We start from the raw sequence: 13120 nt of genomic DNA, 5'->3' as shown, positions 1-13120 counted from the left end.
ACTTGCAGCAGCAGATGAAGAAGCTTCATTGTTTGTGAGAGCCATGCCAGCCATGTTAAGTGGATTCTGCAGTTCTTGGAATTGATCATCCCAATCCACACCAATTTGGACCTCCGATTGGGAGACAAGGGCCTTTGAGTTTGAGCTTGAGTTGCCCTTGTGTGGATGACCTCCAATTCTTTGTGATGAGCTGCTTGGTCTCTGCATCTTATGCCTTTTTCCTGTAGCTTTGTTGTTCTCTTCCTCTGTCACCTCAGTCACACAAATATCATTGGCAGGTTTTGATGGATTCGTGCATTCTCGGAAAAGTGACCCATCTCACCACAGTTGTAGCAACGTAGTTTTGACTTATCAAACCCGATCCTTTTCTTGTTTGTATCATTGAAGCTATCCTTCCCGTATGTCTTCATGAAGTTGGTAGCCCTTTGTACTGCCATTGCCATCTGGTACTTGATATCCATCTTCTCAAGATCCTTCTGATTGATATCCCTTAAGTCTCCAGCTTCAAACTGTGGTGGCAATAGATTTCCTTGCATCAATTCTTCATGGCTTGACAGAAAAGCGTGAACTATTGCGATGTTTGAATCATTTAACATGGGTAGTGCTTCACAGAAACTTAAAGGTTTGCTTGATTGAGGTTTTGAGGATGGTGAAATCCCTTGAGCTTTTAGGGCTTGGGCAACCGCAATGTCGACCGCCTTTTGAAACTAACTTGTATTGGAAGAGTCTAATTGATTAGTTGTTGAGATGAAAGCTGTTGGATGTGAGGGTACACTTGGGGAGTATTTGGGAGTGTTTACTGGATACAAATTCTGTTGAGTTTTGCTTATGAAAGCAGTTGGCATTGAAGAAGCAGAACTCACTCCAGCTTGATTCAGAGAACTTAGATGATTGTTCATTCTCATCTGCTCATCCATTTCAAATGACTTGATAGTGGATATCAAGTCAGTGTTTGACATCATATTCAGATTGGTTGTTCTCTTGATTGTGACAGTATTGGTACTCCAGCTGTATGGCAATCAATTCATCAACTTGTGGTTGACTTCAGCATTTGCAATGTTGACACTTGCAGCCCTAATTCTTACCATCAACTTCTCAAATCTTTTTACCAACTCCAAAACAGCTTCACCTTGACGATGATTAAACATATTGAACTCTTCTTTTAACAGGGCCTTTTTGTTTTCCCTGATTTCGACATTTCCCTCAACCTTTTCAACAAGTGCTTCCCACAGACCCTTGGCACTTGGTGTTCACGAAGAGTTTCAGAGATTTCGTTTGAAAGACAGACAGTCAATATGAGATAGGCCTTCTTATCTTGTGCCAACAAGTCCCTGTTTGCTTGATCATAGTTTTCTGGAGCCTTAAGTTGTTCCCCAGCATCAGTGCGAGTAACGGGAACATGGGACCTTGTTCAAAACATCTCATTAAATCAGTGTCAGTCAATGAGATATAGTTCATAAATCTCCATTTGAAATCTGCAAAGTTATCGTCCAAGGTCATATATTTTGGAGGCTTGGTAGGTGTTCCCACTTGGTTTTCCAACAGCAAATAACCCTTCAACAGCTCTGAATCGGTGTTAGCCATGGTCTAAGCAGTTACAAGCCTTCAACAAAGCTTAATCTTCAAAACAATCAACTTTTTCGCACAAAACAGCTTCAAGCGAAGCGAAACGGCTCCAAGCTTCTAGAAGTGATCTTCCTCGGGATTTGTTTTCACCTAACCTTATCCGTACTAGGTCAAAGGTTGTTGCACAAACTTTTATGCCATGAGAAGCGAAATTGTTCCTTTTCAATTTTGACCAAGCTTTTGAACCCGTAACCCAAGCTTTAGCACTTTTTAACCCAAAACTTCTTAGATCTAGACTTGATATTTTTACCAATAACGCTTTCTAAGAAATTTTTATAAAGATTTTGTCCAATTCTTTTTGTATTTTTCTATTTTTCTGTTTTTGAAAATTTTCTTGTCAAGAACACTTGAACACTTGTTTTCTTCTTCTCAAGATCAAAACCCAAGGTTGTGATCCAAAAACCCTCAACTAGTGAGCCGAAGCTCTAATACCAATTGTAGGTCCCTATTCAGGTGGATCTAACAACGTCTTTGGATCAACCTAACTTAGTGCTAGCGGAAATCACACTAAGCAACCAAGAGGTCTCGGATCTTGAGTTTATGTTCGGGTAAAGAAGTAGAGTGAGAGACAAGAGAGAGCCGAGAGAGAAAGAATGTTAGAGAGATAGAATTTTTACCAAAAGGTTGTGTTTCTTATGGCATGCTCCCTATTTATAGGGTGGCATGCATGAGAAGCATGAGTTATATTCATCAAGGCCCAATGGGCTTCTTTACAATGGACCATGGCCCAGTACATACAAAATGACCAAACAACCTCAAATACATAACCGAACCAATACAAAAGACCAAATCATACAAAACTGGGCCTAACACTCTCAACTAGAAGAATGAAATTTAAGAGAGGTGATTGGATTGAAGTGTGGAGTGGTGGTGGTGGGTTTTTGCCGACGGGTGGAGTGGTGGTGGTGGGTTTTTGCCGACGGGTGGAGTGGTGGTGGGTTTTTGAGGTGGGTTTTTTCCGGCGATGGAGTGCCGGTGGTGGTTCCGATGACCGGAAAGTGGGTTTATGTTCATGGCCGGAAAATGAAGAAGATGAAGATGAAGATTGTTGTGGGTTTTATGTCAAAAGACTAAATTCACTTGAAATTCATCTGAGAAGATAAATTTCAAAAAAAAAAAACATGAAATTCAATGTTTTTTGAAAACTCATGAGCCAGATATATTTTATTGGAAAACCATGGTTTTCCTGGAGATGATTTTCAGTCCAAAAGAATTGAGACAGATAGATTTGATAAAAAAATTATCGGTTTAGGTAAAATGCTTTACACGCGTCTCTCTCTTATTGGTAGATGAAAACTATCGACGGAAATCCAAATACATCGACGCCGATGGTTTTCAATGAACTATATTTGGAATTTTAAAAACTTTTAGAATATTTCGATCTTCTCTCTCTACCTTTGGCCTATTATAACAATTTTCCCTTTCTTTTTTAATTTTATTATATATAATTACACTCATTGGAATCTTATTAGGAACATGAAGTTCGTGTAATCGTGTTGCCGGCTTTTGAACATTTTTTTTCTCATAGTCATCACACAATTTGGATGATAACTTTGTTTTAAGATGTAAATATTATAGCATGGTAAATGCAACATTTTTGTCTGTTTCTTGTTATCTTGAAAACTATGAAGAGAATTGACACAATAAAATAACATGTTATTAGGCACATCTGCATATGGGAACATTCTTTCCGAATTTTCAAGAACAAAGGACTGTCAACCATGAATAAGCCATCAACATTCAAAGCGTCATGGTGTTGAAAACTTGCACTTGGCTTGCATGAAGTGCCTTGACAAGACTATCACAAGGGAAGCACATGACAAACAAAATGACACGGACAACACTACCCCTCGTATTACCTTCCTTGAACTGGTTGAAAATATCACAATAAAAGGGTCTCCTCACATGTCTAACATATGAGGCTTGAGGAACAATCGGCAACTATATTCTGCAAATGTATTATAGTTAATATATGTAAATACATTTTGCTTTAAAAAAAAATAATAAGTAATACGGTTCCCATCTAGATTCCTAATTATCGCGTGGACTATTCAGAATCAATGCCAATGTCATTTTAAGACTTGAATATAATCTTATCAATGGTAACTACTGCGATGACAAGCAGCAATACAACCATATATTATGTTATGGATTTATAACATGATATGTCTCCTTGAGCACACATGAAATTAATGCAGTATCACGCACATAACATATTTAGGTAAACATTTAGGCATACTTAGGTCGATTTAGTTTCTACTTAGCTTTAGTTATATTAAGGCCCCCGATTCGACTAATAGTAATCCTTTTATTTAACTTGTGGGTTTAATACTTGTAATTGTTGAAACTCTTAAATTTATGTGAAATTATTTTTTTTTCTCATATGTATTATAAAGTGTGTGTATGTATATATAAAATCTGGATATAGTTTTGCTATAAAAGAACAGTGGAGATGACATAAAGATGGATACTAACATATTTTTTCCTCAATTTCTTCTCTATTTTAACTAAAGCATAATAATGAGTTTATAATAGAAAATGCTCTAACTAAAACATTATTCTATTTAGAATAAAACAATAGATTCGTGTTTTATAATAAAATCTATGTTGGACTACTTGAAACCTTGTGCAGATTTTGAAAGAATAAAAATGAAAAATAGAATAAAAACAAGATTTACAATCCTCTAAAAGTGGGTTTCGTGCAAAAATAGAAGTTGAATAATAGAAACTTGTGGCAAAGATTCTTATCTTAAACCTTAGCTTGTATTTGATGTCTGGATTGAGATTCCATGACAAGAACTTAAATCAATATTACAGGTTACTTGTCACAGAAAAAAGTAGTGTGTTGTTTACTTTAAAGTAAAAATGGGTCAATTTTTAAGAATTTAGTTATTTTACTATGTATTATTATTTAAGCCAATAAGATTTATAATAAACGAAACAATGATATATTAGTTAATAATAATAATTCATATTAACGGTTTAAGCAAACGATGCCATAACTTTGGCTTTCGTTAGAGACAAAAACACTCGCATAATTATTACAGATTTGCATTTGATATTCACTCGATTTCATTCACCATTGATGATATATTTTCCATTTTGGTTGCAATCATCTTTGAGCGAAATCGAGTATAAATCAAGTGTAAATGTATAATGATTATACTAGCTGAATTGCCCTTTTAACAACACAAATAAAAGTTTGAACTGTTATTAGTTATATTGTTGTATAGATTATCATTGACAAATGAGTTTTTAAATTATTATAGTCTAATTTGATATAAAAGAGATCTCTTTATAAAAGATGCCTCATTCTCTGGCATAAGAATTTGCAATTGATAAGATCTTATTCAATTCAATCTTGAATGACAAAAAAAAATTGTACATGAGTCAACTATATTAAAATCAATATATACACACACATATAAGCTATTCATGACGTCTTCAACATCCGACCCTAATAATGTTAATATATACGCACCCCGCTATCAAATTCTACCTTGTAATTTAACTAAAAATCATATTTTTATAAAATTTATTTTTCATTTCAAAAACATCTCACATCTCGTTCTCTATTTTGTTTGTCTTTATCTTACTCACATACACTTATTTTATTATTTTTCACATTTTTATACACTCAAATAATTTTTATCTTTATTTTACTATAGCAGCCTTTTATAAATTTAAACCAATTTTGAATCTAGTTCTGAAACTTTAATTTTTGTTGGACCTACATAATCGAGCATGTAGTAGGGACTAGGGAAGCATCAAATTTTACCTAGCTACCTCACAATTTCTCTTGCCCCCTTTCATAAAGTGATCGTTGCATTTTTAATTTAGTGTATCATCAGTTATATGGAAAACAAGTTTACTTTATTTAATTCCTTTTTCCAACTCCTAAATAATGATATAATTGAAACACATGACCTATGAATCCACTATTTCATCATCTACCTAAACTTTTACTATAGAAAGATTCAATACACCCATTCCCGGCACATAAGCAGACTCATTACGATTAGTTGTTACTAACCCCGCTCATCATCTGGTCTACATATGGTAGGTGCTAATGTTGAAAAGTCCTTAGCCCGGACCTCATAAATTTTCCGTTCAATTACTACATCAATAGAATCCATAATCGGTTTCTTTTCCTTTGTCATGATATACATTTTGCCAATAGCCATTGGTTACTCACGATCATCGTTAAAAAAATACATTCACCCCACACCTCAGCCACTTTCGGAGTTACGCGTCTATCCAGGCCACCTTTCGGTAAATATATCAATTCAACCCACACCAACTGTTCACCTGGTATAAAAGAAGAAGAAACAAATCCAAATTCACATAATATTGACTAATTATCAATGAGCATTCACAAAACTTTTAACAATTATCACTGGAAGAGAAACACAATGTGTTGCGAAAACACTTATTGAACTTTGATCAATCCTTTGCTTTGATAATGATCATGATTAAATTGACTTATATTGTTACCAGTTCATTATTAGTGATCATTTATCCCATACATTCACATGCATCCCTAAACACTTAACGATGACTTTAATCATAAAAACAAAGTAAACATAAATCAAATAGTTAAAGATCAAACATAGTATTACATAAAGATCAAGATTGGTGATGCTAAATCTACTCATATGAAGTTAACAACAGTCTCACAAGATGGAAATACAAGATGGAAATACTTAACATTGTTTAAGTAAAATAATATAGAATATAAAAGATTTTGAATTTAAAACGCAAGGAAAAACAAGCAAAAGATATGAATTCTAGAAGAATAAAAACATACTTATTTCAAGAGATATGGCTTTTACAAAAACATTTAGAGCGCTACTCATTGTCCAACATACAAAAGCCTTCACCTACTTTACTGAACAAAATATATTTTGAAAGAAATGGACTTGACGGATTCAATAGTTATGGATACTCAAAATCAATTTCAAACCTCTGGAAAGCATGTGGCAACAATGGACAAGACAAAGCACAATGTTCACAAGCACTAGGGACTAGACTAGGCAAAACTAGCCAGCTACAGCCGAAGAATCAACCATAGTATCGACCGTTAGAGCCCATTTCTTGGTCCTAGTGTTGTGATGTTGTGCTAGCAAATTGAAGCATTTGCAAACCATTTTTCCAACCCATTTTGCTCTAATATTTTACATAGCATTACTTAACATATCTTTCTTTATGATCCTTCATAAAAACAATATGAAAGAAGAAAACCAAAAATAATAAATAGTTAAGCAGCTTCATCAATCTAATCTTGTATTACGGAAGGTACATCACTAGTCTAGGACTAGCGATTTGTTTATAAGTGTTCATTGTTTGTTGATGATTTGAGAGGGAAAACCATTTTTATATAGTGTTATTGTGCAGTTAAGGGTTGGGTACACTATCTAGATACAGTGTTGTATTTGTTATGAGAGTTGGCACTATATCTTGAAATTGTGTTGAGGAGGGTTCACTATCTTGACATTGCGAGCATTTGAAGACTTATAAGACACACAATCTTGACATACTGTATAGAAGAAGGTGATCACCACCTTTATCTAGTGAGTTGTTGGATTGGTGATCTCTATCGTTTATTAAGTGAATCAATTAACATTCACTTGAACCTCTACAAATCAGTCATGTTAACTCTAACCTTTAAACTCTTTATGTTCTTGCACACTTTACTTACTTGCATATTTAACTTCTTGAGTTATACAAAGAGTTTACAAGTTAATTAGCTTTCTAATAAGTTTAAAACAAGGTAAATAATTTAAAAACTATTCAGTCCTCCTCCCCCTTCAAAGTTTGTATAATACCAATTTTTATATCACTATAACCTTTTCTCATACAAATCAATAGCACATTTAGAACAATTCTCACCTCATTCAACTTTTCCATTATATAGCGCGAACCTTTCTTCTTTCACTTACATTCGGATGATGATATATTAACAATTACATGCTTACAGTTCAACCTTTTTCCACAACGTATATCCACATAAGATTTCGTTTCACTTGTTCCAAATTTCCCGTCACTAACTCCGCCATCAACACCGTTTGAATCTTGCTTCTCTTAATTCTTCATTTTCTTATCATTTTTCAAACCACCTATTTGGACACACGATTGTTGATCCCGATGACCAAACTTTTCTATGCTCACATACATGTGATATGAGACCAATGAAAGCTAGATTCAAACTTGAAAACTCTCCTGAAGCATGATCAGATGCTAAAGAACAAGCAAACACCTTGGGAAGTCTTGTTTATTGTATGCTAATTTAAAACACAAAAAAAGATTCTTTACTTTCATGAAATTTTCTTTTTTATTATAGCTGTAAAATTGAAAGGGACACATTATTTTTCTAAAAAAATAAATTTTGATTAGATCCCTCTGTCTCATGGTTTTCATTCCACCACACCCTTTCTTATATGGACAAAAGACTGAAGTATTCTGCACCTAACTAGACTTGTTCTCATTCTCTCTGTCAACACACTTCTCTCTCTCTCTCTCTCTCTCTCATCTCTTCAACCTAAGTGATCATCAATCAACACTAAAAGTATAAGCATGGAAGTTGTAAGCATGAGAGATCATATAATACAAAATGATCAAATCTACATCAAGAAACGAGACACAACCCTACAAGAAATTAGTATCCAAAATCCATCTCCACCACCACCAACAGCCACCACATCTCCACCATCAGCATCAGCTTCTCCTACTCATGAATTCTCATTCACCATCTCTCTCAACCCTAACCCACCTCCAAAATCCACACAAGATGCTCATAGATACGGCAACAACAGTACTTGTATTGATAATAACAATTGTGAGAATGACGTCAGCTTGACACCACCACCGGAACCATTGATTGCTATTGACCTATCTCCGGCCGATGACATCTTCTTCCACGGCCACCTCCTCCCCCTCCACTTCCTCTCTCATCCTCCGGTATCGCCTCGCTCTTCCACAAACTCAATGGACAGTTTTACCCTTCCCATGAGAGACATTTTAAAGGACCAGCATAACCCTATTGGAAACACTAGTTTCCATTATCACCAAAGGAACACCTTCTCGGATTTCAACTTGCCCAACAATAATGCTAATCAAACAAGACCAAAGTCGAAATCTTTTTCGATATTCGGCCGGTCCAAATTGAAAAAGGGACAGCTTGATCAAGATCAAGAACAAGAAAGCAACAACAGCAACAATAACTCCAAGAAGAAGCTTAAACAAGAAGTGGCTCAACTCATCAAAAGGTACATGAAAATGGTGAGACCATTTATGTCATTCACAAAAGAAAAGAGGCCGAATAATACCGAGTTTAATCGACAGCCTCATTCGTTTTCTGGTAACTTGTTGAGCTCCAGAAGGAATGGTTTGCCTGTGGATACGAATAATAGAGGTGCTGGGAAAAGAGGGAAGTTTTCAGCACCCGCGTCGATGAGGACTTCTCCGACGAACAGCGGGATACTCCTGGCTTCGGGAACTGTAAGCCCGGCTAAAAGCACAACCAGTGATAGCACCATGGAAGAATTACAAGCTGCTATTGCTCATTGTAAGAATTCTATTGCAATTGAAGATAAAGTTCAAGCTTAAAAAAACTTAATATTCAAGTTTCACAGTATAATGAATCTTCTTAAATTGTTGTATATAATAATCTGGTTATATATTTTTGTATAATTGATCTTATAATTCAAAAGTATCATTATATCTGTTCTGGTTGTATACATGAACATAAACAATAAAACAAATCAGTTCCCGTATTAAATTAGACCAAAATAAGTTTTCTGGGATTTGTGTTGGTCACTAAAGATAATATATGTCAATTTTTTAAAGTTAAGAAAATAATTGTTTTTATGTTAACTTCTAGTACATATGATATTATATTCTAATGCAATATTGTTTTCATTCCACAATATGTTAAGAGTTATAAGAGTGACTTCAACCAATATCCATGGGAGGTGGAGGTCCCAAATTTTCTTGTTTGAAAAAACCAATTTGCTGTATTACCAATAAACGACTACCATCATGTGTATGTGGAGCCACTATATTATTTTCATATCCAAACTCAAATTTATCTCTCTCCTCAAATTAAAATTGTTATTATCAACAAATGAAATAAAATTTACTCCTTTTTGTAGTTTCATTATTGCCATTTATCGGAAAATTATTCAATTTATCCATACGGTGTTTAAACTAATCTTGATAAAATTTCATGTATAATAGTCATCAAAATTTTTTTCAACATTGTTAATGGGATATATTATACTCATAGATGTATCCTAGACTTCTTATCACATATAATGGTTATATCTATAAGTTATAAAACAAATAAAAAGCATTCTAATTCTAATTAACACTAAAATACTAGCATTCCCTTTTCTTGTGTCAATTTCTTTCGATCAAAAAATTGGATAAACTTTGTCTTTTTGGGATCGTCAAAATTTTGTAATTTAAGAAGAGAGTACCATATATGTGAGTTGCGGAAAATTCTCAAAATAGCCCATCTACAAAATGAGATTCCAACTTTGTCCCCTAAATTTAATATTTTCAAAAATGGCCCTCTCTAACTCATCTTTGACCATGTATTAGGAAATCTAACACGTCTTTGATGACCTGTTAGCATAACATGTCATCAAAGACGCGTTGGATTTCCTAACACATGGTTAAAGACGCCAACACGTCGTCAAAGACGCGTTGGATTTCCTAACACATGGTTAAAGACGCCAACATGTCTTCAAAGACGCGTTAGATTTCCTAACACATGGTTAAAGATGAGTTAGGCCTCCAAACACGTAGTCAAAGATATGTTAGCATCAAAAACGTAGTCGAAGATATGTTAGTTTTTTTGTTTGTTTTTTTTTTGATATTATATTTTTATAACTAGTTTTACTTATATTTATTTTTCTTTTATAACTTTTAATATATAAAAGTTTTATATTATTTTGAATATACCGACGAAAAATTTTTACTTTTATCTACGGACCGACATAAATTTTATTTAAAACCGAGCGGGGTCAAATTTTATTGAATATTTCGATATTGATTTAACACGGCTCGAGTTTGAGTTAGTTTATATCGGTCAGTAGGTAAAAGTAAGCATGTCTCGTCGGTAAAAAATCAAAATAATATACAACTTTTATATATTAAAAGTTATAAAAGAAAAACATATATAAGTTAAACTAGTTATAAAAATATAATATTAAAAAAACAAATAAAAAAGCTAACATATCTTCAACTACGCGTTTAATACTAACATATCTTTGACTACGTGTTTGGAGGCCTAACTCATCTTTAACCATGTGTTAGAAAATCTAACACGCCTTTGACGATGTGTTGGCGTCTTTAACCATGTGTTAGGAAATCTAACACGTTTTTGACGACGTGTTATGCTAACATGTCGTCAAAGACGCGTTAGATTTCCTAATACATGGTCAAGATAAGTTAGAGAGGGCCATTTTTGTAAATATTAAGTTTAGGTGACAAAGTTAAAATCTTATTTTATAGATGAACTATTTTGGGGATTTTCCATGTGAGTTGACCATTAGAGAATAGAATTTGTATAAATGATATATATTGTATGATGACATGATTATCTCCTAAAATCATTGCCTAAATTATATATATATATATTATATGATGTATATATGTTAGATGAATGAAAAGAGGCGATGACTACTTTTCCCGAAAACCTAATTCTATCATGGTATCACACCTATGAACAGCAAACCCTAGCGCCGCTATTCATCCTCTCCAACTCTGTTCTTCTTCCTTTGATCCTCAAACTATGTACTTTCATTCTCCCTACCTAGTTATACACTTCAATGGCCACCATGCACCCCGCCCTAACCGTGAATAACATCCGCAACTTCATCCCCCTCACCCTAGACCTTGAAAACGGTGAGTATACATCTTGGGTTGAACTATTCACAAGTGACTGCACAGTTTTCAGAGTACTGGATCACATCATCCCAACGGCGGACTCCCCGTCATCCTCTTCTACCGCCGACAAAGACAAAGAAAAAGATAAAGGTTCTGCACCTCTTGCCTCCTGGACTCGGTTGGATGCCGTTGTTAAGAAATGGATCTACGGCACAATATCTCACAACCTTCTAATGAACGTGATCAAACCGAAAACTACCGCAAAAGAGACATGGGACGCCATTGCTCACTTGTTTCAAGACAACCAGGCTTCTCGAGCTATAGCCTTGAAAACTCGCTTCGCCAACACTTAACTGGAGTCATTTCCCAACATATACACCTACTGCCAAGAGCTGAAGGTAATATCCGATCAGTTAGCTAATGTCGATGCACCTATTTCCGATGTCGATTTAGTGTTACAGTTGGTTACCAGTATCACACACACTGACTACGATGCAATCGGTATGTTTATTAGTCAAACCGTTCTGCTGCCCACCTTCTCTCAGGCTAGATCTAGACTCAAACAAGAAGAAACAAGGCGGGCCGGATACTCTTCTAACTCGGTTGCGGGTACAACCTTACTCACCACCGTGAACAACTCGGCTCGTGAAACGTCTAGCTGTGGCTCTCCTGGTTCAATGTATGAAAATCGCGGGTCCGTTGACACATTCCAACGCGGCAGAGGTCGTGGTGCTCATAGCCGGGGTCGTGGACGATCCCTTGGTCGAAGTTATTCGGGTCAAAACAACCCTCCCTTGGCTTCCCTGCTCAAGGAACATACTACTCTACACATAACAATCCATGGGTGTCTGATACACCCTACAATAACATGCACACCCCACCACCTCCTCACCCAACCGTAGCCTCACCAAATCGCCCTCCTTTCAACTTTGGGCATAATTCACAATCTGGCATATTAGGCCCAGCACCCCAAGCCCACTATAACTCCCTACCACAACAAACACCACAACAGTCTCATACACCTCTGTATGTTCCTAACACTCTTGAGCAAGCATTTCAAACCATGACTTTGAACCTGGATCTACAATAGAATCTTGACTCTGGTGCAACAACCACATGACCAACAAAATAGGTACTCTCTCTTCTTTTTTCAGTAATAGAATTCCTAATAATATTGTCGTGGGAAACGGGTTCCAAATCCCCATTCTAGGTACTGGCTATACCAAACTCAATACCACCTTAAACCTTTGCATGTCAACAACATTCTTTACGCACCTAATCTAATTAAAAACCTTTTATCTTCCCGTCGCCTTACTACTGACAATATGATTTCCATTGAATTTGACCCATTTGGTTTTCTTGTGAAGGACTACCTAACGCGGATCCCTATCCTCCGCAGCAATAGTACCAGCGACCTCTACCCGCTATCACTATCTACCGGCACCAAGTTCACAAGTCCAACAACCTTTGCTGCTTTCTCTCAGGACCTATGGCACAAAAGACTCGGGCATCCTGAAATTTCCCTTTTGCAACATTTAAATAAACAAAACTTTATTTCTGTTACCAAACCATCTATTAAACGTATTTGTCAGTCTTGTGTTTT

General features: G+C 35.5%; 2 protein-coding genes across 2 annotated transcripts; both read left to right on the top strand.

Moving 5' to 3' along the window:
• The first annotated feature begins 8199 nt into the window (after positions 1 to 8199).
• Positions 8200 to 9231, top strand: LOC143599266 (BRI1 kinase inhibitor 1-like). The gene has a single exon (XM_077077255.1). It carries the CDS (start codon positions 8200 to 8202, stop codon positions 9229 to 9231), a length of 1032 nt encoding a protein of 343 aa, XP_076933370.1.
• A 2228-nt stretch (positions 9232 to 11459) lies between these two features.
• On the top strand, positions 11460 to 11870 carry LOC143599267 (uncharacterized). Its single transcript, XM_077077256.1, has one exon. It carries the CDS (start codon positions 11460 to 11462, stop codon positions 11868 to 11870), a length of 411 nt encoding a protein of 136 aa, XP_076933371.1.
• The last annotated feature ends 1250 nt before the right edge of the window (positions 11871 to 13120 follow it).

Source organism: Bidens hawaiensis, unplaced genomic scaffold (assembly GCF_021521415.1).
Source record: "Bidens hawaiensis isolate Kalapana, Puna unplaced genomic scaffold, B.hawaiensis_p1.1 tig00051680_1, whole genome shotgun sequence".
Classification (NCBI taxonomy): domain Eukaryota; kingdom Viridiplantae; phylum Streptophyta; class Magnoliopsida; order Asterales; family Asteraceae; genus Bidens; species Bidens hawaiensis.
This window is presented reverse-complemented; position numbering and strand designations above follow the sequence as displayed.